This window comes from Enoplosus armatus, chromosome 19 (assembly GCF_043641665.1).
Source record: "Enoplosus armatus isolate fEnoArm2 chromosome 19, fEnoArm2.hap1, whole genome shotgun sequence".
Taxonomy (NCBI): Eukaryota; Metazoa; Chordata; class Actinopteri; order Centrarchiformes; family Enoplosidae; genus Enoplosus; species Enoplosus armatus.
In genome coordinates this window covers 14,141,617-14,169,583 of record NC_092198.1, presented here as the reverse complement: position 1 = coordinate 14,169,583, position 27,967 = coordinate 14,141,617, and the positions used below count along the sequence as shown (strand labels likewise).

At 42.4% G+C, this 27,967-nt stretch overlaps 1 protein-coding gene across 1 annotated transcript; it reads left to right on the top strand.

The window, feature by feature from the left end:
* Positions 1-370: 370 nt before the first annotated feature.
* On the top strand, positions 371-27,708 carry LOC139301894 (rho-associated protein kinase 2-like). Its single transcript, XM_070925388.1, has 32 exons — positions 371-759; positions 5,282-5,363; positions 6,069-6,169; positions 6,841-6,978; positions 7,817-8,077; positions 8,844-8,988; positions 9,175-9,313; positions 11,049-11,140; positions 13,697-13,856; positions 15,154-15,250; positions 15,349-15,428; positions 15,716-15,764; positions 15,859-15,994; positions 16,224-16,315; positions 16,532-16,778; positions 18,058-18,164; positions 18,298-18,457; positions 18,701-18,861; positions 19,327-19,511; positions 19,734-19,803; positions 19,974-20,077; positions 20,696-20,882; positions 21,426-21,519; positions 21,813-21,907; positions 22,199-22,387; positions 23,267-23,435; positions 24,576-24,643; positions 24,760-24,848; positions 25,043-25,121; positions 25,254-25,521; positions 26,088-26,367; positions 27,599-27,708. The coding sequence occupies exons 1-32, from the start codon at positions 664-666 to the stop codon at positions 27,675-27,677; spliced, it is 4,299 nt and encodes a 1,432-aa protein (XP_070781489.1). The 5' UTR covers positions 371-663; the 3' UTR covers positions 27,678-27,708.
* Positions 27,709-27,967: the final 259 nt, after the last annotated feature.

Below are 27,967 nucleotides of genomic sequence, written 5' to 3'. Positions count from 1 at the left end.
TTTTACTATTTACTTTTTTTTACTACTTTTCTTTTGAAATTGGAGTTTTTTATTTATTCACAAATTGTTTGATTTTTAAATATATATTTAGAAAATGTCTTTCCTTACTTAAATTCTCTTACTCGAATTCATTTATTTACTTATTTGTTTATTTAACTATCTTCCGTATTAGTTAACATTATAGCATTTCTTTTGGTGTGTTTTATAGGTGTTTTCTAAAACAAAGTTCTATGAGAGATTTAGTTTGATAGTTGTAACCGGAAGTCGTGCTGTTGTATTTTGTCTTACTTGACAGTGGCCCGTCCTACAGGTCGGACACGTTGTGGTCGGATCAGATTTGCTTGTAGCTACCTGGGAGCAGACGGGGCGTACCTGGAAGTGAAGCTCGGCTTCATTCGGCTCTCGAAGGTCCGCTCGGGTTTCACTTCCCCGTGAGATATTAATGAAAAAGGAGTGAGACGGTGAACTCTGGCAGCGGGTAAATAATTCACCTGACAACACAAGCCGCAGTTTCCAAACGAGCTGACATGAGGAGCTGAGCCAAGCAGTAGCGGAGTGCGCCTACACGCCTGTGTCCAGAGACAAAACCAAAAAAAAAAAAACAGGTGTTTCTGTATTTCTGCTCTTTCATGTCCTGTGAGCTGGACACGCTGAGCTGTAGTCATGCTTGGAGCGGAGAGCAGGCTGGAAAGCCGGTTGAAGAAGCTGGAGACCCTGATGAGGAACCCGCAGTCGGCACTAAACTTGGAAACTCTGCTGGTGAGTTTGCATTTACCTTCAGGGTCTGAGACAGGTAGGTGTCAGTAAGACTTAGAGAGTGACACTCAAAGCTGTGCTCTAAGTAATTATTCTGCCATGATCACCTGAAGAGACATGCCAGGTGTCTCAGAGAACAGCTGGAGTGAACACATAAAAAAGAAAAAAGCTAATGATTTGACAATAGTCCTTATAACGCTTGAGATAACTAAGAGTACTGCCTGTGAAAAGCTCAGTTGTCATTTAGCTTTGTTTACCATTAATCTCAGGCTTTAAATCAGGGAGACCCCACCTAAACTCACCGTGTAGCCACCTTTTTCCTGTGCTGAATATTCCTCATTCTGTACAGCTGTGGTGGGAATATATGATAGGAATTTAGGTAAATAATAATCAAACATGATTCATTTGTAAAGGGGGCGTCAGACTGACCCAAACCTAAAGCCACTCATGGATACAGACAAAAGAACCAATCCGTGGCCTCCCTCGAATCTGAGGAATCTCCCTCGAAGTGATAGCTGATTCATCCGTCTTTTTTTTTTGTTGCCACTCCATCACTGTTGAGTCTCTTAATGACATGCCCTCCCTCTGACCTGTCCTAAGAATGTACTTGATAAAACTTCTGCCACTGCTGAGCTCCTCTGCCCCAACAACAGACACACATGTTTGATCTGATATGGAGCAGGCTTTTGTCCTGGATCTCTCACAGGGCCTCAGCCTAAAACTCCACTTGCTTTGTGGGTTTGCCACTGCACAACCATTTTTCAGTGATACATTTTAAAGTGCCTTTCAGACAGTCCAGAGATACCTGAGGGAAGACTGGATGAACATGCTTTTCTACATGCTTTCACTCAGCAAATGAAATAAATCAGTGATCTGAAAATGTTAGTTATTCAGTTGCTTCACGCGGGTTTGATATTAACAGAACCAGCCGTGGTTGTCAGTCAGGTTATCCTGTGGCATTCGGGGCGAAGGAGAACCCAGACAGTCATGCTTAGGGATCATTATTGGGGTTCCTGCTGGAGGGGAACCATGTTTATTCTCAGTGCTGATGAGTCACAAGGGAAGCCACTGCTCTTAGCTTTACAAGAGCAAACCCAACTTGTGTCATACGGTGACATAATCGGACAACGAAGTGAAATGAATCCACCTTAATCCCACGTCTCCCGTCAGTGACTCTCAGTTTTATCAGTGCAGTCAGCTGCGTCCAGTTCCAAGCAGCTCTGCAGTGGACACAACAATGGCCACCGTGCTGCCTAATGCAGGAAGCTGAGGTCACTTCCTGGAATTGAGATGGGGTTAACCTGCAGCGACCTCACATTCCTATTTCCTGTTTGTCCACAATCAGTTTGGTTGTGTACGTTGTGTAAAAAAGGATGTGGGTCTGAGTCCAGGCAGTTTTTTAGAAGATGAGCTAATGTTTTATTTCTGTTCTGACTTCATGTCTTTTACAGTGGGTATAATCGTAATAAGTGTTATAGCCACTGAACACATTAAAGCATGTGTTTGCTAAGTGAGCAATAATTATCTGCATGGGTGATGCTTTTCAGTCAGCGCTTTAATACTCGATTTATTTGTTATGTGGTTGTGTGTTGTGCTGTAATGATAAATCCATTAGAAAAGTCATCACATGATACATTTTGATAGCTGATTTGTTGTTTGTCAAACATTTTCTGGTTCTAGCTTGTAACACATGGTATTCTGCTGGTCAGAAGGCATCAGTTTAGGCTCTTGTGATGGGATTTTGTCATTATTTTTGTTCTAAATCTATTAATGAATCCACTGATAACTAGAGCAATCAATTTTTAAATTATAAATTGAATCAATGAGCTCCATAATAGTCAACAAGCACTGATAATATGAAGCGTATGCAGAATTATCTTATATGTGGGGGGAAAACACTGTTTGCAGTATATAACAAGAGAATTGTTTAATTTATAGCATAATCACAGGAGGTGCAAGTACTGTCAGAGACCGTGTCGGCACAAGCTCAATGTTTATTACCCCTACCAGCATAGACGGAGGCATTGTGTGTACATGAAAGTGAAATACTTTCTCTTTCTGTCTCTCTGTATCACTCTTAGTATCCACACATGTAATGATTCATAGAGGTACCTCACATGCACATATGTGTCAGAGGTGTGTGACAACTCTTTGTGAAGAATGTAAAAACATGTACGGATCAGATACTGTATAAGGAAATTGATATTAATTCAGGAATGTTCACACTTGAGTGCAGGTCTAGTTTGGACGGGACACAGTTTATATGTTGATGCATGCTCCGTTGTTGCTGAATGTGCTCACTCGGTGTCGGCCCACAGTGGAGTAGGTGGGAGGTGTTGTTTAAGGCGGTGAAGACAACCGAGCCTAAACTACAGGATCATGTTCAGATTTGTCCAGATTCCAGAAGTGAAAATCAAACTAGAGTTGATCTTCGGCTCTGAGGCTCAATCAGGGGGCAAGAGTTTTAAATCTTGAACCCTTCACAGCGATGCTGACTGTAGATTGTAAATGGTGGTGGGAATCAAAGGATAACTCATGGTAACGCACAACCAATCATCATAGTCGCCCAGAGTAGTGATGATGTCATGATAAAGAATAAAGACCCTGTTATTCTTCTGCAGATCATTCTTGTACCAACAAACTCTCCGTAAAGACTCCTAAACTCCTCCAAGAGAAGCTCCAGCAGTCGTCCGCTAACTCCACATTGAAATGAATGTAATTACAGCTACTACTATTAAAACACAATACGGTGAATGGAGAAGATACGTGTGTATCCTCGTGGCCTAACAGACCTGTTGACCAGCAGTCCTCTTCCTCACTGCCTTTGTGGGCGCATCGCTGCATATCTGCATATGTGTATCGTGTGTGTGCATGTACGTCCTTGTTCACATGCATGATACAAACAGGGAACCACTTATAAAACATTGCTCAATAGTTCTACTAGTGGTATTAAAAAAAAAAACTCCTCAGGGTACCTTTTAACTATCTGGCAAAACTTGAGTTGAACTGTATTGTATTCGTAACTTTTCGTACTTGAAATTGATGAAACCTAGACAGATTTGACAAGAGAGTTGAAAAGTGTTTAATTCAATAAGCAGATTTGATAGTGAACCCACCCTAGTAACAGATTATCCAGTCAGTCATTTCTTACTCTTTGTACATTTACTGAATGTACCACACTTTTCTGTTCCGGGTGATTTCATTCAAAATGGGCGGATTTAAACTTTTTATATTTAAAAACTGGTTTCAGATACCAGAATGTAAGACAGGACGCTGCAGCCCAAAAAGTTAATGATTTTAATCCCACATTTCCACAGGCTACACACACAAATTCAAATGTTCCGTTGGTTCAACACTCTACTGCAGTAACCATGGCCGTTACAACACACACACACACACACACTGTAAAATGATCACAGATCCTCGAGCGCTCAGCCTCAGTCCAGACCCATAAGCTGTTTGTCCCACAATAGCTTCTGAGCCTTTAGCTCTATTTCCACCCGTCTGCGGTGGGGGAGATCTCTCCGCACCGATGCTATTTAAAGGTGCAGAATTGTTCCACATGCCCCTGCCCACCCACTCACATGTCCCCGAACAAACAGTCCGACAGACACTAAAGACTCAACTCCCACACGCACACACACACACACACACACACACACACACACACGCACACTGGTTGACTCCACTTGACCCTTGTTTTTGGGGAACAGAGGGTCATGCTACACCCTCACTCCACCCCACCCCTCACCCACCTGCCCAGCTGCCCTGCCAGCCTCCTGCGTTTGGATCACAGAGACATTTTGGTTCTACATGAAACTCAACACCGCTGATTTAAGCACTGATGAGGCCTCGGCTTTTAGTCTGATGCTGCCTCTGGCCCTCTGTGTTAAGCCATAGGGGAGGGGTTGGTGTTTATTTGGCTGGAGCGGGTGTTGGTGGACCTAGGTGACAGTCAGTGTGAGTAGTTATTGTTGTTGTACCTGTTATGTCTTTTACATCCAACCTCCATTGTCCTCCTGTCGCTGTTTTGTTACGCTGCACATTAGCAGTCTCATTTTCTCTAACTTAATGTTGCACAGAGCTCACAAAAATGTAATTCTTTCCTTCCTTCCTTCCTTGCTTCCTCCATTCATTCAGTTTTGTTATCTTTTATCAGCCAGCAGACGGTCAGGGTTCCCCAATTTACAAGACTTGTCCTGACAGATTAATGAGAGAGTCAAAATAAAATATTCCTTCCTTTCCAACTTAAACAGCGCTTCAGATCAGCATTGAAACATGACTATATTTTCATGTGTCTCAATTTAATAATGAAAAACTCAGCCAAACCCAAGCAATAATAATTCCAATGTTGGCTGATATTTGTTTCTCCAATGTAGCGGATAGTTTGAGAGGCACACTTGTTATTGAATAAGGTTTTTAATACACCAGGGGTAAACCTAGACGTCAAATATTTTTTGATTGATACTTTGTTTGTCTTTTGTTTTCAAAGGTTGATTGAATTTTTTCTTTTCTGTCTTTTCAGGATTCCATGAACGCACTGGCTCATGATTTGAACTATCCTGCCCTGAGGAAAAACAAAAACATAGAGGCCTTTCTGAACCGATGTAAGAGCTACACTGTGTTTGGTGAAGGTCAAGAGTCTCGTGCTCTAGTTTGTAAAATACCTAAGAAGTTGTTAAATACAAACCGGAGCTCTCAGGTCATGGGGAAATGAGTATGTTATTTTTTTTGTCAATGCACAAAAATATATGGACAGTAGAACGTTTGTGTCTAGATGATGACAAGCACTGATGTATTTTGTGAGAAAATCTTAATCCTTCTTCTACAGGCCTCTATTCTAGAGGGAGGTCACTTAAGAGATAAGAAATATATAAATAAACGCTTCTGTTATCTGACATTTTGGCATTCAAGTCATCTGCTGTTTGGCCCTGACAGATTTTACAGCCAAAATATCACTAAAAGTTAGATATGTGTCACTTTTGTACAGACGTCCTGCTTTTTCTAATCCATTTTTTGTGAGATCTTTTGCACTTTATCTTTGCTTAGACTTGAGGCCATATAAAAAGATTGGAAATAACATCATGGGCCAACTTGTAGCTAATGTTTGTGTCTTATGTTGCATTTTGCGTGTCTTCCAAAATTCAAAATGTCTGTCTTTCTCGTCTAAAAGACATTAGACTGGGGTAATAAACTCTCGCTGGTGTCTCTCTGATCCAGCAGTTAACAACTGACCTTGATTCTTTGAACCAAAAATTGTTGGAGCTTGACCTGTGTGTTGCCATGGTAACGTGTGTGTGTGTGTCCTGCAGATGAAAAGGCCGTGAGCCAGCTGCGAGAGATGCAAGTGAAGCTTGACGACTTTGATAAAGTGAAGTTGATCGGGAGAGGAGCCTACGGAGAAGTGCAGCTGGTGAGATGTTTCTGTCTGCAGAGTTGATAATAAGTGTGTTGTTGTTCCCTGGCGCTTTTTTGGGAAGGAAGATGGAGCAAGGAGAGTTTCTCCAGATGTTCCTGAATTTAGCAGTTTGCAACAAAACACCAGAAATGTGAACCACTAGAGGGAGCCACAATCTGTGAATCTACCATAATATACAATATGCAGCATCTGCAACTTGTTTTTGATATTTCAAACATAATTGGCATCTTTCCCCTCATCACGACAAAAAAAGCAATATTAGGGCGAGCAGTAATCCCTTCGTGACTCCCAGTTTTTCCAGATGTTTGTCTCCTGTGCTGGTGGGAGCTTGAATCTGGTCTCTGCTGAGTGTGTTGTGGTAGAAACAAGTCTGGACAGGCTCAGCGTGTGGGAGAGGAGTGTGAAGTCTGGTGTGGGGGTGTGGAAGAGAGGGGGGGGTTGTGTGTTTGTGCTTGAAATCTTGTGTAAGCATGTCTCTCTATGGGTGTGTGCCTATAATTATGGGTTCCCCCCCTCTGTTTGTCTCTCTCTCTCTCTCTGTGTCTCTCATGTTATCTTGGTCATTGTGGCATTCTTACTATCTTGTTCTTATTGTCCTGACACAGTTATCAATGTTTACGCTCCAACGTCTCCTCTCTCTGCCTCGCCCCTCCTCTCTGCTGCAGGTCCGTCACAAAGCCTCTCAGAAGGTTTACGCCATGAAGCAGCTCAACAAATTTGAGATGATCAAGCGGTCAGACTCTGCCTTCTTCTGGGAGGAGAGGCACATCATGGCCTTCTCCAACAGTCCCTGGGTGGTTCAGGTGTGCACGTATACAGGTTTTATTCACACAGTGTCTAACATAGTGGAAGGATTGAACACTTAAACATAAAACAAAGAAGCATATTCTCTGTCAGACTCGGCCTCCTTCCACTGCAGAGACTGAATAGGACTGAAAATAAGACTTTTATCATGCTAAGTGTATCAAATATTATTATAACCTTTCAAATACTAAGTGTCGCCCAATCTGCTTCAATTATGTTATAAATAAAAAAATAACTCTCACTGTCCTTTGGCATAGTCCACTTTAATGGAAAAAGAAAATGTTACAAATACAACCAAAATGGCTAAATATTAATTCCAGCCATCAATTTCCCTTATTCTTTTTTCTCACCAAAGAAACAAAAAACAATGTACAAAATGCACAGTACAAATGGATGCTATGATATGTACAGTATGGACATACTGTACATATACAGTAGAGTGAGTGTGGCTTTGTTATATATGATATGTAATGATTTAAAGTAATTTAGGAAACACGTGAGTATAATGACCAAATGACACTCAAAATTCACATAATTTAACTGTAAGGCTTCTTTAAAGAGCTGGAAAGACGACATTTAACAAATATTATGATAACCAAAGTATGTAGGACAACCCAGATGATAATTGAATCTTATATCACAATGAATATATTATCTTCTTTTTTGCTCTACTTGGTGTGCATTGGGGTAATAACCTGACGTCATGATGACTTGAGGCTTGAGGTTTACTGTGATGATGCTCACACCTTGTAGTCAGATCTGTATCAAAGTAACGGCTTAATAATCCCGTGCAGGTGCTTTCAATGACATTAAGTGACTACGTTTGCTGCCTCCTAGCTGTGCTGCGCTTTCCAAGACGACCGGCACCTCTACATGGTGATGGAGTTCATGCCCGGAGGCGACCTGGTTACGCTCACCATGAACTACGACATACCCGAGAAGTGGGCTCGCTTCTACACGGCCGAGGTCGTGCTGGCACTGAACGCCATCCACTCCATGGGCTTCATCCATCGTGACGTTAAACCTGACAACATGCTGCTGGACCAACACGGACACCTCAAACTGGCAGATTTTGGCACATGCATGAAGATGGACTCGGTAGGCTTAAGTTTATAGTTGTGTCGTTTTCAAATGTGTTTGATTTGGATAGGGGATCAAGTTAAGAAGAAGTTAAGTCCTTTAAGTTTGAAGAGAATACACCACCATCAGTTAAGTAAAGAGTGAATAGACTTTTCTCAGTGCCCTAGTGCACCACCAAGTGTTGAGGTTGTGAAGTGGAGCTCAATGCAGCACTCTTGCATCAGGTTGTTTTTGAAAGGCCCCACATGTTATTGTGCTAAACAACCACTCTGGAGTACAGCAGAGGTCCCGCCTCTGGTGCGGGACAGGAAGTGTTTTTCCACCTTTTTGTTTGTAACACAGCAATTTCTAAATAGCTGCTTCACAAGTGGTTCCACACATGTGAGCTCTCTGAAAAATCTACTAGCAGACAGAACGTGTTGTGTAAACATGGTCAAAGCAGTCTGGCAGAGATTAAACTCTGCCCTATATTGACTATCTGTGTCTGAATCAATGAAATGACTTGTTCTTCTATCAGTCGTCTCAGAATATCTGGAGTATTGTGAAAGTCTCAGAGGTATTTTATACAAGACAATTACAAATACAGTAGGTCACAGTGAAAGGGCATACCAGCATGTGTTTTTAAGTGTGTTTCATACATTCACTGCTGTTGCTGTTGCTGTTGCTGTTTTACTTTTTTTTTTGGTCATGGAAAATAGAAATGTACGTTCAGACCCTTCACTACATATTTCTGCTTATTTATTCTGCTTTCTTCTCTTTCTCTTGTGTGTTTTTCTGTTTGCAGACAGGGATGGTGCACTGTGACACAGCTGTAGGCACACCAGACTACATCTCCCCTGAGGTGCTTCAGTCTCAGGGTGGTGATGGTTACTACGGCCGGGAGTGCGACTGGTGGTCTGTAGGAGTCTTTATCTACGAGTTGCTGGTCGGTAAGTGACCTGCCATATGTACAGCCATGTTTTTTATTAACTGACATGTCAACAGGATATGATTTGGCACCTATAGCATGTAAAATCCTGTCTTGGATGAAGCTGTAATCGTTGAGTCATTGGTATAATCATCAACAACTTAGCCTCAGCGGATACATGATATTCATTTTTTAATTTTTTTCGCAGGTGAAACTCCCTTCTATGCCGAGTCCCTGGTTGGAACTTATGGGAAGATCATGAACCACAAGAGCACGCTCATCTTCCCAGATGATGTAGAGATGTCTCAGGATGCCAAAGACCTCATCTGTGCCTTTCTAACTGACAGGTCTGCACATGGAAATCATAAAAACTGACACTTAACACAACGCAAAACTGGTTGTTGGACTATGGAGCAATGAGACAAGTATTTTTGCTGGTACCACCACCAAATGTTCGGTGAATAAAGCACGGTGTTGTAGGGGTAAATTGACCTCCATTTCAGCTGATTAAGTAAGTGGCCTTTGTTTAAATTCAAGAAACATTGTCAAAAGACGAGGCTGACTTTATTCTATATTTTTATAGTCTTGTCAACAAATTCCATGAAAAGACCAAATCCAACAATCTTATTGGTTCCTACTGAAGATGTAAATATTTAAAAATGGGTCACATATACAGTATATAGTTCATTGTTTAAAAAAAGGCTAAACAGTTTCCTAAAACAGCTGGGCAGTGTAGTTTTTAGCAAACATTTTTCAAACAGGAGCAAAACGTGCATTTATTGGGGACTATTTTCTTCCGCACCACTGCAGTGCTATGACTCACTGATAACAATGAAGCACTATGGCACAGAGGAATAACTTATATCAGACTTTGGCTACATACACAACACTTGTTAGCAGGATCAATTCATTGTTAGTTTTCATGGGATTTGTTGACAAAAACAAAAATACAGAATTTCACCAGACTTACAATATCAGTGACTCCAAACCTGAGTATACAGTGGAGCTCATTCCAGCTCCCACTCAAATACAAATGAAGTGTTATAACATATTATTAGTATTAAAGGTAGAAGTTACATCAATGTGTGGGTGTGGGTCATGTACTTGGTTAGTGACCCATCCCCCTGGAAGAAACCACTTCCTGTTTACTTTAGTAACCCCGCCCCCCCCACAAGAGGGCTCAAACACAGGCCCTTTCTGCTTCAGTACAGAGCAGCCTTTCATTTTCCCTCACTCAGTTTATTTACCTTCTCACTCACTATTCTCCCACCACAGACAGAATGTCACATATGTACGGTTGCTCAGCCACACACACACACACACACAGGTCTTGAACACTGACCAATACATTCATTTTTTTTTACCTCTTTCCTTCTTTTCCGTGTGTTTTTCATCACTCTCCATTTGTAATTTTCTTCTTCTACCTTTTCTTGGTTCCACTTTCCATTTCTCCATCCTCTCCTCATTTCTGCCGTAACTCTCTCCTTTGCACTCCTGCAGTTTTCCGGGCATTGAGACATGGCCTGTTTATAAGCCTGGCTTGGTTGCATGTCCGACTTTCTTTTTTTGTTTTTTTTTTGCGGGGGTTTTAAAACTCTCCCTTCTCTCTTTCTTCCTCCCCGCCCCTGCCCTCTCTTCCTCTTGGCTGGGTCTGGAATGTCCCACACGTGGCAAGCCCAAACTGCCGCACCCCTGCAGCCCTGTACCCAGCGGTGGAGGAGGGAGGAAAGGGGGACGAGAAAGAGAGAGAAAGAGCGTGTGTGGAGTTTTAGAGTGGGAAGCTCTAGCAGTCCAGTTTGAGTCAGTCAGAGTTGTTGATGTTGCCTCCTGCAGTCTGAACCTGCTGTCTTCACTCCCGCTCTCCTCCTGGATCTATATTATCTGTCTGGTTAGAGGAGGTTCCAGTCTCCACCAGTGGTCATGCGGCTGTCCATGCTGGTCAGTGTGGTCAGTGCCTAGTGGTCACTCCACTAGGCTGTGCGTTTGGGATGACATGTTGATGACGATGGTGGGTGGAGGGTGTGTTTTGTGTTCAGGCTGAGGAGGCTCTGCTCACAGTCTTGGTCCTGTTGCTGTGTGCAGGAAGGTTCGTCTGGGCCGCACTGGAGTGGATGAGATCAAATGCCACCCTTTCTTCAAGAACAACCAGTGGACCTTTGACAACATCCGAGAGAGTAAGTGTGTGCATGTTGTTGTTCTTTTTTTAAACCCCACAATACAGGTGCACATTTCCCCTTTTCCATCTCTGGCAATCTGTGACTTGTTGGAGCTCTCATTCCTCTTTTTTTTTTTTTAGCTTATGCTCTTTATCATCTCCAGCCCAATCCTCTGCAGGTCTGTTTCTTTTCTGTCTTAGTTCATAGTTTATTTGCATCTCCTGAGTCATTAGGCCTGCATGTATGCCACACATGCTCTCCACATGCTCATATCTTACATTGTGCAGAGCAGCAGAGCAGCAGAGCGCATGATGCACGAAATCTGCAGGATAACCAGCTGCATATGGGTGCCACTCCAAAAGAATACATTAGAGTGAATTGAGGAAAATATAAAACACTGCCAGTTTTACTACATTTTTTATACCAAATAAAATGACACAGTAACACTAGCAGGTAGCTGAGGAGTTTATATTTTAATACCTCTTAAATGTGTTAATCTGAGAAATGTCACATTATTCAGTGGGTTAAACATGGCATGCTAGCTCTGCACCACCCGTACCAGCAATATACATAATGATGACACTGAAAGGTTGTTTTAATGAAGGGCTCCACCAATAGGAGCTTGTTGTGTTAAATGGTCTGTAGCAGCAAACCTGACAGTCCAAATAACATCAGATTTCTATTTATCTGATGTGATATTAAGTGACATAAAGTCTTGAGTAATATATTTAGATTATTACATTAACTAGCCTTTGTGATGTATAGTTATGTATATTATTATTGGCTAAATACACAACTTAAAGAATCACATGTAATAGGTGGAGTTGTTACATTACATTGGTAAATCAGCAAACGTTTATATGTTTAAATATTTTATTTTCTTTATGGTTTCTTTTACATGTGCAGTTTGAAGAGTGAATATATATCTGGAATGAATGGCTCATAGGCGTATTAAAAAAGAAAAACAAAGGAAGATAGAAGGAGCTAAAAGAATATAAAGACCATAACGACAGGGAAGATATACACGTTAACTGATCTGGGTCAAATACGATGGAAAACAAACGAATGGAGAAATTACTGCAACTGTTATGATCAGTTGTTTCAGTATTAAGTTCATACTTAGTAGCATTTGATCATTGCACATGGAGAGTCGCGGTTTAATCTCTCTTTATACAGTTGTATCACATTAAGCATCCTTCAGCAAGGAAGGAAGGAAATAAGGAAAGAGATATATTAAGAATATGAACAGGACCTCTGTGTCTGTATAGAATTACATGCTGGCTCTCTCTCCTTGCCTGCTCCGTCTCTCTGCTTCACCTGGCTCTGATTAAGACAACAGACAGAACTTCGGACTAAACTTCAGACAGCCTGGCGGTCTGGAACACAAAACCACTACTGTGCCACTGCTGTGCTGCTCCGCTCTCTTCATGTTTGCACATGCATGCCCTGCCACACACACACACACACACACACACACACACACACACTCAAAACATGACCCTTCTTCCATTGTGGCATCCCGCAGAGCTGCATGTAGCTCACAGCTAACAGATTACTCCGTCCTGTTTGTGTCCATGACTCAGGAGGGTTTTCCACGTTTGGGCTCTATTGAAGATTCTCCCAGTTGTCTTCATGTTTATCAAGCTTATTAAGCACTGCGGTGGCGCAGGGAGAAGAAGCCAGCGCCATGGTTGGACAGATGAATGGATGGATGGGACGGGAGGCAGCACCCCCCGTAGCGGCGGGCGGGGCAGGCTGTGCGGCCTGTGTGGACTGGCCTAATGAGAGGGGCGCCCCAGTTCGGAGGGTTGCTCCCGCTCTCTCACTCTCACTGTGGCCACGGCTGCCTGTCATTAGTTGCCCGCTATCAGAGAGCATTCTGGGAAGTTGTGCCACAAGGGCCTCCATGGAGCGGCTTGTGTCTCTTTCTGTCTCACCACATTTTGGCTTTTTTTCCCCGTCATTTGTTTCATTCCTCTGCTTGATGTCTCCCTGTATTTTCTCCACCATCTTTGAGTCACATTTGTCACGCTGAGGGTTGTGTCTTGACCCAACAGTAATGAGCTCTTTGCTCTGAGCCAGAATTGCACTGGTCTGAGGAACTCCATAATGGCTGCTTTTTTTTCCTCAATTAGGAACTATTTATAGGTTAAAGGGCTAGCTTAGTTTTATCTGATTGGCCCTTTGACACATTTTTGTCTGCCTGTTGTGCAGACTTTTAAAGCACGCCTGCTCCTGGGAGAAGAGAGCAGGCTTCGTTGGTGAAAGGCACTGTGTGTGCGGCACAAAGCGAGCACTGTACGGGAAAAGGAGTGGTGTCAGCCTCACGCCAACCGGCAGAGAGTTTACTCCTACTGCAAGCAGTGCCAAAGTTGGCACAGATTTTACTAAGAAACAGACCTGAAAAATTGTTGAAGATGCACTTTAAATGTACATACCTGTAGCACCACGTTTTAATCTTTGATAGTCTCAGATTATGTAAAACATCATCACTCTCTTTTCTCAACCCCTCTTGGTTTGCACCTCCTCTTCTTCCCCTTTCGCTCCATGACTCTCTGTGTTTCTGTCTTCCAGCTGTGGCTCCAGTTGTGCCAGAGCTGAGCGGTGACATAGACACCAGTAACTTTGACGACATAGAGGATGATAAAAGAGATGCTGAGACCTTCCCTCCACCCAAAGCCTTTGTGGGCAACCAGCTACCATTTGTCGGCTTCACTTACTTCAAGGAGGACCAGTGAGTTTATACTTCGCCTCTGCTGTTGTGCATAGAAGTTTTGTCTAGATTAGTGTTTGTTACACTTGTATTTTTGTTGATGTACTTTTGTTAACGGTGCTGGGATTTTATGTAGGTTTTCACCAGAACAAAATGTTGCTCTCATGTGTAGGGACTCTTACGAAGGCCTCTAGACTCAGGAAACAGGTTTAAGGACAGCGCTGTGCCTAAAATGCAAGAGGTAGAAAAAGACAGCTTCACACCCATACCTTCAATACAGTCTTACACCAGTCAGACACTGCAAGCCTGTTCGAGCTCCACACTGCTGCCTTGTTCTGACAGCCCCTTTTAAATGCCCTCTTTGCTTATGCTGAAGTCTAGTTTCTGAAGCCCTGGTCTCGATTGGCAGGAGAAGTAGTAAAGAACATGTTGGATTCATGCTTTAATCAGCATTGTTTTAACCTCAAGGTGTTTTTACTTTTTAGGCTCACATTCATGAAGCCAAAGGCTCCACTAGTCAAGGTCAAAACAAAGTAATTTAAGTCAGTAAATAGCTATCACGTGTATACAGGCGGTGGTAAAAATAGCCAAAAGTGCTTAACAGGTAATAAAAAGTATGGCGGCGGACAGCATGTCTTGGATTTCTTACACACTGCATCCTTAATTGTGCATTTTAGAATATACCTTTTCTCAAATCATCATTTTTTTTTAGCAGTATGCATGGGTGCATTTCCATTTTTATAAATTATGACCACCATGTTTTACGCTAAAGGGCACAACTGGTCTTAAAATTATCGTAAAATGAATTCAGATTCCTTGGTCATTATGCAGCGGTGTGGGAGAGTCATGTAATGATTCCCAGAGATAGTTGCCCACCATTACAAGTCCACCACCATGGTTAACAGTTGGCAACAGACAGCGTGGGTTGGAGGCATCCTTTGGGTTTAGCCGAAGGTAAACCCATCCAGATGTAAGAAGAAGCCTGAAAGATCTTCAGACCTTTATTTCTTTTTCCACAGCGCATCGTTCCATGTTTTGTGCTCCATGCATGCATGAGGTCATGGGTCTCAGTATAAATGATTTCTGAATGGTAATAATAATCCAGTAAATGTGACGTGTTTCTTGATGAACATTCAGCACCCCCTTGATGACCTAATTGGGATTATGGATGTGGTTGGTGTAAAATGTGTCACTTGGTTATAGATATTTGGACATGTGGATAGTGTTGGTTGTTGTCAGGGCTGGAAAATCACCCCAGGTGCTCTAAAGTCAGTAACAGACACTCATGGCTCTCATCTGTCCCTCCTTCCTCTCTCAGGCTGCTGAAGGGAAACAACAACTGCTCTGTGGAGGATTCAGAGGACAGTAAGGAAAACTCTGAGGACAAGGAGAATCGCTCGGACAGTAATAAAGAGGTAGGTGTTTTTGTGTGTGTTGTCTTAATGTTATGCTAACAGCATGAAATAAGCATTAGATAATGGTATTTTTCTTTTCTGGGCATCTGTCTGAGCAGCTGCAGAAAAAGCTTCATCAGCTGGAGGAGCAGCTCGACCATGAGATGCAGGCCAAAGATGAGCTGGAGAACAAGTGCAAGTACGACTGAGCTGAGCACCATTAGTGATTTCTTTTTCACTGCAAATACTGGTTCTGATATTACAAATATGTTACTATTTATTATACAAACTTCTGTTAACTTCAGGCTATAAATCACAAAAAACTTTGGGTTTAAGAATGTCATGTTTGAAAACATAACTATCCAATTTTTATCCAGCATTTTAAAGGTCGTGCATGTAAACAGAACAACAGAAAAACAGGCAGGTGCCTCTTAATTCAGTGATTTGTGTGAAGACGTCCGCAATAAAACTGTTCTTTCTCTCCAGAAATGCCACCAACCGTTTAGACAAGCTGGTCAAAGAATTGGACAAGGAGGTAAGGACGAACGGATGCCGCCATGTACCTGATATGACAAAGTAGATTAGAAATCATTCCACTCACATTTGCTCGTGATTTCCTCTCTGACTAGATGAGTAGCAGGCAGAAAGTCGAGGCCTCGCTAAGGCAGCTGGAGAGAGAGAGAGCTCTGCTGCAGCACGAGAGCGCAGAGAACCTGCGCAAAGGGGAGATTGAAACTGACAGAAAGCGCAGCCTGGAGAACGAATGTGAGCACCTGGGAAATATCCTGTCTAAACATTAGGCTTGAAACTCTCAAATAAGCTCAAAATGCAGTTCCAGCTCTTCAAATGTTATGTGATTTCAGTATAGCAGTTACCTGGGAGCTCTGCATCGCAATGTTTATATTACAGGATACACTGTATATATGTATAGTTGTATATGCTGGCTATCACTGAGTGTGTTCTACTCTTTTATTTGTCTGTATTTACTCATTAGTGAACAACCTGAGGGACCAGCTAGAGGATCTTAGGAAGAGGAACCAGAATTCCCAGATCTCCAATGAGAAGAACATCCAGCTGCAGAGACAAGTGAGGGGGGGGGGGTTTGAACTTCACATAAGTTTTCATATTGCTTCACTGTTTCATAAGTGTTTGAATCATCCATATTCAAAGAAGTAACTTTGTGTCTGCTGTTTTCATTATTCTTCTGCTTCTCCCTCATTAAATCCCTTTAATTCTGCTGCTGCACTGACCCAGTTTAGCCCGCAGGGAAAAGGTTTCATCCTGACTGTTTCTCGTCTGTAGCTCGAGGAGGCCAACGCCGTGCTTCAGGCTGAGCAGGAGGCCGCAGCGCGGCTGAAGAAGAGTCAGGCGGAGGCGCATAAACAGGCTCAGAGCCTGGAGGTGAGCCTCAGGGAGATGCAGGAAAAGTGCAGCCAGCTAGAAAACGGCAAGATGGAGCTGGAGAAGCAGCTGATGGGGCTACAGGCCGAGCTGGAGGAGGAGAGGAGAGATCGTAACCTCGGGACAGAAACTATTACTGACCTGCAGGGTGAGGTGGCTTCTGTTTGTTACACTTTGACATTAATAAACATTTAACATTAAAATGCACTGAATAAGTAGTTCCAAGTAGTTCAAAAGCAAGACGATGTAACTTTTGAGAGAAGAAATATCTCATCCTTCATTTTACAAATGAAAAGTTGCATTGATAAGCAATAAAACGCTGTCGTTGTTCAATCCATTACAGTCAAAGGTTTTGTTGCTGCAGCTCTACTTGGCTGACCAGTAGTTCATGGTGGCTAATGTTGGCAAACTTTGGAGAAACATTACTGTAAAACAGACAATAAAGGAGTCAGTTTGCTGACTTTATAACTCATCTTCCCTTGCACTACTGTTACAATAGCTTAGCATTTTAGCTAACCGCTAAACATTATACCATAACTGTCACCATCCTGCCACAGTGGTCACTGTTCAACAAAAGTTACAATGTGTTTACACACATTTCCTGCACACAGTGGTTGGAATTAAACAATAAGCAGAATAAAAATGTTATCAAGACGTGGTTGTTAGATTTTACGACAATAATCACCACCATAGCAACCAGCCAACCATTATTTACAAGCCTTGTATATTCCAAACTTTAGTGTGTCTCTTAAAATGTTATACGGTTAGCAAAGTTAGCATTTACCAGTCAAAAGGGTTAATTCTCTGCCACAACTGCAAGTAATCAAACTGTGATGTTCATGGGTTCCTTCAGAGCTACTGCAGTAAACATCTCTTCAGTAGCAGGAAAAAGCCATGACATAACTCGGAGCTGGAGGCTGGACAGGGATATTAGATGTGAATCGTTGTTTTGGACCAGGCCTTGGGAAATATCTGGTCATAGGTGGAAACATCTGTTCAAAGGGCTGAGAGTGAAGCAAGAGGCTATGAAAGCCAAAGCCCGACCAGAGCCAGCACCTCTTGTGAGACGCTGTTTGGAAACTTAAACGTGCGCGGTCTGCGCACAGAGGTCAGAGGAGACGCATCGAAACAACAGTGTTGCCTTTCTGCTGCGATGCCTCATGCTTTTTTTTTTCCTAGTAAAACTCTCCACGTGAGTGGAGTCAGTTTAAGGGAAAATAAACATTAGGTGTGTTGTTTTTTTCGTATATTGGAGGCTGAACGTGTGCAGGAGCATTATGTAATGTCTCACCTAGGATCATGTCTGTTTCAAACTGAGTAGTTCAGGTGCATTTTCTTGTAGTTTTTGCACTAAAAGTCCTCCCATATTCTTTCCATAATTTCTTTGGTATTATTTCCATTTCACTTTTTCCATTACTCCACCTCAGGGCGTATCTCTGGCCTGGAAGAAGAGGTGAAAGAGGTGAAGTCTTCTCTCTCCAAGGTCCAGACTGAAAAGAAGCAGCTGCAGGAAAAGCTCAACGACCTCGAGAAGGTTGGTTGTCATTTCTAAATGCTAATTTCCAAAGTCAGTTGAGAATTAGAGCTAGATCACGTCGACATTGCTGTCCAGCATTCTTATAAAATAATAGCCACTAGAAACCTAATGTCTCCTTTTGATTCTATAGGAGAAGAGCAACCAAGAGATCGATTTGACGTTCAAGCTGAAGTCGCTCCAGCAGAGTCTGGAGCAGGAGGAGGCAGAACACAAGGCCACCAAAGCCAAGCTCGCAGATAAAAACAAGATCTACCAGTCCATCGAGGGGGCCAAGTCTGAGGCCTTAAAAGGTAAACAAGTAGGGGGACAAGAGTGTGAAAGATGCAGGATGGATGAAAGCGTCAGCATATGGTCAGTAGTTTAAACTGTATTCAACTCTGCTCACTTACACAGATATTGAGATACTTTCTTCTGATTGGCCATTTATCTGGCAGTTCAACCTGAGGAAAAGATACTGTTGTCAATACTGTGGTATTGAGTGCAGCTTGGATTAACCCTCCTGATGGTTTCCCTGGCTGTTTTGTTTGGTCCAGAGATGGAGCGCACCCTGCAGGAGGAGCACAGCTTGAAGCTGCAGGTGGAGGGAAACCTGCTGCAGCTAGAGAAGGACCACTCCATGCTGGACTGTGACTACAAGCAGGCGCAGCACAAACTGGACGAGCTGCAGGCACAGAAGGAGAAGCTCTCTGAAGAGGTTTGTCTTACTCTTTAGAAAAGCAAAGGTCACTTGCCAGTAGGCAGCACCTCACACTCAGTACTTGCCTTTACCTGGATTGAACTGCAAACGTCCGCATTCACCAGTACCTGCTAAAAAACTCTTTATATTAATAACATTATAAAGTTATTTTAAGCTATTTTGGTGGTGCTGTAACAATCAGTTGATTCGTCAGTTAATAGATTAATTTTAGCTCATATTTATCATGTCCTTATAGTCCATTCAAGTTTTTTAACTGATGTTCATACAAAATAAGCATTGGGGAGATGAGACCTTAGGCTTTGGGACGTTGTGATGCGCATTCGTCCTTGTTTTTAGAATTTTTATAGACTAACAATTTGGTAGAGTAATCCATAATGAAAATAATCATTAGTTGAAGCTCTAACTCCTTCAATTGTTCACCATAACTGTCAGTGCCACCACTGAAAATGCTTGTTTGTGCAGGTAAAGAACCTGAGCTTGCGTCTGGAGCAGGAGATCCACAAGCGGAGTCTGAGCCAGAGCGATCTGAAGGTGCAGAACCAGCAGGTGTCGGTGCTCCGCTCCTCAGAGAAACAGCTCAAACAGGAGCTCAACCACCTGCTGGACATGAAGCAGGTCCTGGAGAAACAGAACCAGGAGCTCCGCAGGTCAAATCCATTCGCACACACCCACACCCACACACACACGATGACATAATGAGCATGATGAATATTGTACATAAACACACAGTGCAGCTGAGTTTGTTGTAATGCTGTTGGCAAATTGTTGTGGAGAATCTCATTCGTCATGTGTGATTTGAGGACAGTGCTTTGGCTCTGGTGGGTAGTTGGCCAGGAGCAATGATTTACAGATTGTTGGTCCTGTTCCAGGGAGAAGCAGGAGGCTGGTGGCCAGCTGAAGGAACTGAAGGACCAACTGGAGGCAGAGCAGTATTTCACCGTAATTCTAACGATTTTCTGTCTTCTGTGCACCTTGTCTACAAACAGTAGTGACTGATATGGTTATGGGGCTTCAATGGGAAGACAGGGAAGAGAAGGGGTTTATTTTCCTGGCTACATCCCATATCTGTGATATGAAATTAAATTAATCTCTAACTGTCCTCCTCCAAGACCCTTTACAAGACGCAGATCCGTGAGCTGAAGGACGAGTGTGATGAGAAGAACAAGTTGTTCCACGAGGCACAGCAGCGACTGGCAGAATATCAGGAGGAGAGGTAACTGTGGGTTACTGGTTTCTCCTTTTCCAGGTTAAACACTATAACCAGAGACACTACAGCACGACAGTGACCTGGCATTTCTGATTTGAATTGATTCTAACATAAAACACTCGTCCAAATATGAACAAAACCAGAAGAAACCGAAACAAAAAGGTACTGATTTAATCCAACAGAAGACATGAAAGACAATGCAAAGACAGAGGACAAAAAAAAAGTTTTACATAAAATGGTATGCATCCACAGCATGACACTACACAGTTAACATGTATCTGTTTATTCTAAGACTGTAACAGACTTTCCAGATTAGTGCTATTTTCCCTCTGTGAATTCCTCTCGCAGCCAAAAAGGAGGACTTGACCTTTAACTGAATGAGTGCAGTTTAACAGATGCACTGCAGCCAAAGATACTGCGGACAAGTAGTTGAACTATGATGCAGTGTAACTCTCTTGCTTTAAAATCCTGCATTGACAAAAAGGTCATTCAAATGTTAATGTATGTCCACACTATATGCAGTCCATTTCTGACCGGCAGGGATTTTTGTAGTTCAAACATTTATCCAGTTCCATGAATTTAATAATACGGTAATAACTGTCCCTTCCCCTCTTCCCTCCACAGGGATTCCCTGACAAACCAACTGGAAGTCAGTCTGACCAAGGCTGACTCCGAGCAGCTGGCTCGCTCCATCGCTGAGGAGCAGTACTCCGACCTGGAGAAGGAGAAGATCATGAAGGAGCTGGAGATCAAAGACATGATGGCGAGACACAAACAGGAGCTCAGCGACAAGGAGGCCACCATCAGCTCGGTGCGGCCATTTTTAATTAAATCCAGGCAATATATATATATATATATATATATATATATATATATATGGATGGATTTGAAAAGCTATTTTTTTGTATTTTGAATCCTGTATTCTTTTACATCCATGTTTTCTAGCTTGTGGTCTTCTTTCCTGCCTTTTTGTTGCCATGTTTCTGCCTCTCTGAGCATGTTACTGCCACCAATTGTCAATCAGTGAAACAGCCTGAAACTGGCGGTGGGAAAAGAAAAAAACCCCACTCACAAAAACATTGCTCCATAGCTCTACTAGTGGTTAAAAACTCCAGAGTGTACATTTTAATTAGATGATTAACAGTTAGTTAATTTTCTTCAGCTGTGGCCCAGATATAAAATTGACCCTGATTAAACAGTTTGATTGACAACCGCTGCAGTAAATCACAGTAGCTTGGGTCATAAAAACAGTAAAAAAGCATTGATTTACTTCTGTTTTCAAATGTGCTATAGAAATTAAGTTGGCTACTGTATGCATGGATGGGACTCACCTCTTCCCTGACAACCCCAACAGCTGGAGGAGTCCAATCGCACTCTGACGGTGGATGTGGCCAACCTGGCCAGTGAGAAAGAGGAGCTCAACAACCAGCTGAAAGACATGCAGCAACGTGAGTGTCGTTTTGAATTAATGAGCACCAGATTTCTACAGGAATGACATTTCCCTCAGTCCTGGAAAATGTGTTAAAACGCTGCCTGATGATTTATGGGGAGGAGGCTGTAAAAATGTCATGAAAAGTAGCCATTAATCTCTCCATCAGGGAACCGAGTATCTAAGTGCAGAACGGCAGAATATTGGTCTTCAGAGTTGCACTATAAGTTATGGATTACTTCTGTAAAACTTCTGTTGAGGAAAAAATGTATATGAGCCCTGAATTAATATTCTTCTCTGCTATTTATACAGAGTTCCAGAAAGCCAAGGAGGAGGAGAAGCACATGAACTCGCTTAAAGTGTCCTTTGAAAGGCATCTGCAGAATGAAAGGACACTAAAAATTCAGGTGTGTGTGTCTGGGCGCCTACACAGGTCTGGAAAGCCTGCTATATTTTCTATACTTTCATACTTTTTTTTTTTCAGACTCTTATGTCACATCATTTGTTGTTAAGAGTCATTTTCAGCTGCAGGCTTGTGTTGAACTCGGGGCAAAATCATTCAGATCTGAAACAAGTTTTTTTCAGATCTATCTTGCAGCAACATGGATATTCCTGCAGACTTCCCCGTGTATTTACCGAATTCAGATTTATCACAAATAGATCTCTGCAAAGCCACGTTCGCTGTGTTTTGCTCCCAGGCTGTCAACAAGCTGGCCGAGGTGATGAACAGGAGGGAGACGGTGCGAGGAGGCCACAGAGGCAACGGGACCGAGGTGCACAGGAAGGAGAAGGAGAACAGGAAGCTGCAGCTGGAGCTGAGAGCGGAGAAGGAGAAACTCAACAGCACCATCATCAAATACCAGAGAGAGATGACGGAGATGCAGGCGGTCAGTACGCCGACACTGCAGCAACAAATGGCACAACATGAATATATACTGGGTTATACTGGGTGATACAGATGACTTTATGAAAGTCCTGATTATAAAAGCGAGATCTAGCTGGAGATTCTGTAGGTTACAAATAGACTTTAAATGACTGTGTCTGCGTGGAATTAATAAGCTTGTTAATCAATAGTGCTTCACAGCGAGTCATCAGTCACCTTTCCGGGGCCTGAGATCACGTTTAAAGCTGCTCCAGACGTTTAGGAGGAGAATTCCTTGAAAACATGCTCCCTTTATTCTTGGAACAACATATGTATAGCATAAAGATTGTGGCTCTAATCATTTAAATAGTTTGTGCATGATGCTTCTAATTTAAAAACCTCTTCCACTTAATAAAGCAGCCCAAGAAACTGAATTGTAACATAATTTCCTTTGAGATTGCATCATTGCAAATTAAAAAAATGTCTGCTGTTATGAGAGGCGGGAAGTTAGCTTTGCAAACTTCAAAAATCTCATTAGGTGGGAGAATTAATACTGTTAAAATTAATGTTTTACCCTATATTATATTCAGGGTTTACCTATATTTCTTATGAACTCTTTATTTTATAACATAAACAAACATTTTGCTTTATTTGTTCGGAAGCGTAAACAACAAAAACAGGGCAGTTTAGGGTTACCCAATGGACGTTATCGTTACTGGGCTGTTAATATTAGTGGTATTTTATTTTGGATAACAATAACAATTTTGATGCACTGCTCCTATTACCCATGAGCCCATATCCAAATTTGCTACTGGGTTGGACTGGGGGTTCAAAACATAATTACAGATCATTTGTTAAATTAACAATAGAAAAGACCTTGAACTGCTTTTTTATTGTTATTCAGCTGATTGCAGAAGAGAACCAGGTGCGTCTGGAGCTTCAGATGGCGTTGGACAGTAAAGACAGCGACATCGAGCAGCTTCGTTGCCAGATCACCTCCCTCAGCGTTCACTCTCTGGACTCCACCAGCATCAGCAGCGGCAACGACCTGGACCTGGCTGACGGATACCCAGGTAGACAAAGGAGACTTCCTCTCACACTCATCGTCCGATGATTTGGCACAAACACGTACATTCAAATGCTCAAAGCCAGTTCAGAAAGCAAATACACTTCCTGCGTTCTTCTTTCTGCCGTCTCTCTCTTCCTGAGTTCTTGCTGTTTCCTGTGTTTTCTTTTTGAGTCTCTTTGTCTCAGTTGTTTTGACCTTTTTTCCTCTTTATGCTTCTTCCTTTTTCCCCTCACTTCACCTCAACTTCTCTCTTGGCCCAGTGCGCATTACTCACTCCCGCACTTCAGAATCAATGTCCTTCACCTACCAGCGCACGCACAAATCTGTCTGCATCGACACCAGACCCAACCTTCACTCAGCTCACACTCTCTTTGACTCCGACTCTGAGGATGAAGAAGAATATGACGGGCAGGTGGAGCAGGGCCACCGTCCCCTGGCCCTTACCTACGAACAGCCCCCTGAGGCTGAACCTGCAGGTGACCCTGCATGGCGCTTCAAACCTGGGATGAAAATTAAAACCGCAACCTAACAATGGTTTATAACCTTTATCCATCAAAATATTTCCTTTTTGTTTTTTAATTTGTGATAAATCCTTTTTCCTAAATTAATGGAATTGAGAAAGAAAAACCCTCAATTCTGGTTCAACCCTGCAGAGTTTCAGCTAATCCCTCTCTTCTGTTGACTCTGTCTCTGCTGTGCTTTAATCCCTTTTAATGTTCACTGGACACGTGAATACTCACAGCTTGATGCTGGCCTGCTTTGCTCAAATTTATTCTACTGCAAAAGATGTGAGGAAACATTTTTCCAAGAGTAAAGTTGTGTGTGGAGCTTTTTTACTAAGCTAAAAAATAAAAAACTTCCCATTTTAGTTTCCACACCAGACACCTTCCATATTTTGTGCTTGAGATTCCTTATCGTTCCCAATGAATAGTCTGTCGTTGAAACCAAGTAGCAAAGCTTCCTGCCACTTGCCCTTTGGCTTTTAGCGAGGAATCATTTCCTCTTCAAGTGACAAGTGTCCGTTTAATGAAAATGCCACAGAAGTTTCAAAATGTCAAGGTGTTTCTTTTAAGTGGTTTGCATGATTAAAGGCTGCTCTCTGCTTTGTGTTGACATCTTCCTGTTTTTTTTCTTTGCAAACTAGACTCCAGGCTGGAGGGCTGGATTTCACTTCCTACCAAGAACACAAAGCGGTTTGGCTGGGACAAAAAAGTAATGTATCCACCATTATGTCTCTTATCTACAGATTTGTTTACATAGTAATCAGCATTACCATTGAGTCATTTCCCCCTCTAACCTTTTGGCCCTTGTTTCCTGTTCCTTTACAGTATATAGTTGTGAGCAGTAAGAAGATCCTGTTCTACAACAGCGAGCTAGACCGAGAGCAGGCCAACCCTTTCATGACCCTGGACATCGAGTGAGTCATTAAAATCAAAATGAACATTATGGGGTTTTTTTGCCTGAAGCTGTCAATTCCTGATACTTTGAGCCAATGTCTTTTAAGGCATTGTAGTTAAGATACAAAAGGTTAAATCTCTCTATACCTGAGTAATAATTACACTTATTATCCTGGGTCAACACTTAGCTCTTCCATCTCTCTCCCTCCTACAGTAAGCTGTTTCATGTCCGACCCGTCACTCAAACTGATGTGTACCGTGCAGATGCCAAAGAAATTCCAAGGATATTCCAGGTAATGAGCAAGGCTTCTCTTTCTGTCCCCTCTCCCTCCTTTCACGGGCTGTCAGTATAATTCAGGTGTGGGTTTTGTCAATTCAGCTGCCTCAATAAATCTTGAATGAAACTCCTCCTTTTCTTTTCCCAGATCCTGTACGCCAATGAAGGCGAGATCAAACGTGACCAGGAGGTTGTAGTGGAGCCCACGCTGTACGGTGATCGTCCCTCCTACATCAACCACAAGGGCCACGAGTTCATCCTCACTCTCTACCACTTCCCCTCCAGCTGTGAGGCCTGCACTCGGCCCCTGTGGCATGTTTTCAAGCCTCCGCCGGCCCTCGAGTGCCGCCGCTGCCACACCAAGTGCCACAAAGACCACCTAGACAGAAAGGAGGAAGTTATTGTGCCCTGCAAGGGTCAGTATGTTCAGTCAAGAGTTAATATAGAGCTTTGCTTGCACCACAGAACCAGACGTTTCTCCAGCATTAAGATGGACTACACACGTCTGGTTAGCACACATCCCAACTGCACGGAGCTGAGCAAAGTTGTCAGAACACAGAACACAATAATCTAATCATGAATTAGTAGTTTCAGCTATATATATATATATATATATATATATATATATATATATATATATATATATATACCTTCATACACTAGTCCATTAATATATCTCATCTTTGTGGAACTTTTCCTTTTTTGTATTTTTTAAAGTGTCTTTTTTTTTTTTAATTGTGCTTTGCTTTTGACACTGTGTCAGAGGTGTTGAGTTAACTTAAGATATAGTGGGCAAAATATTAAGAGCATTTTTCATTATACTGCTGTCCCATACAACACTACCACAATGTACAGCCTGAAATCGGCCACACACAAAGAAATAAAAAAGTCTCTTTAAGTAAAAATACTCAGCTCTATATATAAGTATCCTTCCTTATCTTTACCCTGTTTCTAATCTATTTAAAATTTCTTTCTTCAACAGTGAACTATGACATGTCCACTGCCAAAGAGCTGCTTCTGCTGACCAACTCTCAGGAGGAGCAGCAGCGCTGGGTCAGTCACCTCCTCAAACGCATCCCGAGGAAACACCCGACAATGAGTCCTCCCTCTGCAGCACAAAACATCCCTCCTGAAGCCACGTCACGTTCCTCTCCACGAGTCTCACCGCGACCTTCGCCCAGGGGTTCGCCTCACCTGTCGACCCATCGCGGAGCCATCAAGATCCAGCCCAGCAGACAGCAGCAGCCATCAGGGAAGCCCAGGTGAGGTTGGAGACACTTATACCGGATACAGAAAATATTTACATTTTTCACCCATATTAAAGCTCAGTTTGTTTCTGTAGTATTTTGACTGCAATGACGCTTTATACACGATATCTTCCGTCCATCTTGTTCTCAAGGTCAAACTCACTATGGCTGATATGTAGCGCTTATTTTCAGTTTTTATTAAAACCACAAAATCATGTATTTACATCCCAATATTAAGGTATGTTAACACTGAGAAAAAGATTGAATGAGTGTTCAGGCACCCTTTTTCTTTACAGTTTTTATTTAATATATTAAAACTCCAGAATCCAAAATCGGCAATTCTGTATCTGGGTTAAAAAGTTATGTTAAAAATATCATTCACACTGCCAATGGTCATTTTAAAACTGTTTACTTAGCGACTCTGGTGCCAATCAGCAGCTCTTTTGTGTCTTCAGTTCCGGCGGCCTTTTCTGAGCAGTCAGTGTCGCAAGAGAACTTGATTTACTGTAAACTGTTGTGATCAGTGTCCTTTTGCAGCAGGAATGGGGACAAACATGTTGAAAACCTTCTTACTTAAACTCCATGTATTTTTCAGTAAAATTTGGTTCTAAAAAAACTCAATCACAATTAAAACAACAAGCCTTACTAATTTGTTGTTTCTGTTGACGATTCTCATTCATGTGCAGTTGAAAAGGGCCTAAAGCTGTGGCTGACACAGGATATCGTGCTTTAAACAGGAGTCCTGAATCATTTGCATGTGCATAGCGCTGTATGCTGCATTAATGCAGCATCAGTAGCCTCCTAATTGAGTAGGAAATGGCACCAAACCATAATGGGAGCCACTAACTGTATTGGCCTTGTTTTGTTTGTTGTAATTGATTGAAGACGCTCAGTTGTCAAAGTTTGCTCTCTGCCACAACCTGACTGGCTCTCATCCTTCAGCACTGGCCCCATGCTCCGTATCATCCTCCACTGACCTTTGACCTCTTCACCTCTGACCCCACCATTCTAACGTCTCTCATACTGGGAGACTGTAAGTAGCAGAGCTTGTTGTGCCTGCCCGCCCTCCATAATGCTGTGATGCAGTGTCCATTAACCTTCCTCACATTAAGCACCATTCAGTCACTCAATTAACTACTCACAGCTTTATACTGCCCCCTGGTGAACTTAGCATGTATTGCCGTCGCGGTTTATGAGGCACTAAAGGCTTCTGACCCCTCAGTGAACCTCAAACTTACTGTTTCAGATTGCTTGAGTTTGGCCTGAGAGACTGGAGATGGTCGTTGGATGATGTCGATAATGATGATGATGATATGTTCTTCTGAAGGAAGTGAAAGAGGGGGGACAGAGGGTAACTGGACCTCTGCATGTGTGTTTGCAGTTCGTAGGAGGCCTTAATGTGGCCAGAAGCATGTTTTTTTTGTGTGTGATTTCTAAATTTAAAAATGTGTGGAAAACATGAACTCAGTGCTTGAACTTCATTGCCATTACAAGAACAGTTTGGCATTTTGAGAAATACATCATTCATTGCACAAAAAGCAGACAGATTTGGGAGGAATGTTGGACTGCATGTTTGCAAGTAAATAGTTTGTCATTTTTGGAAATACGCTTATTC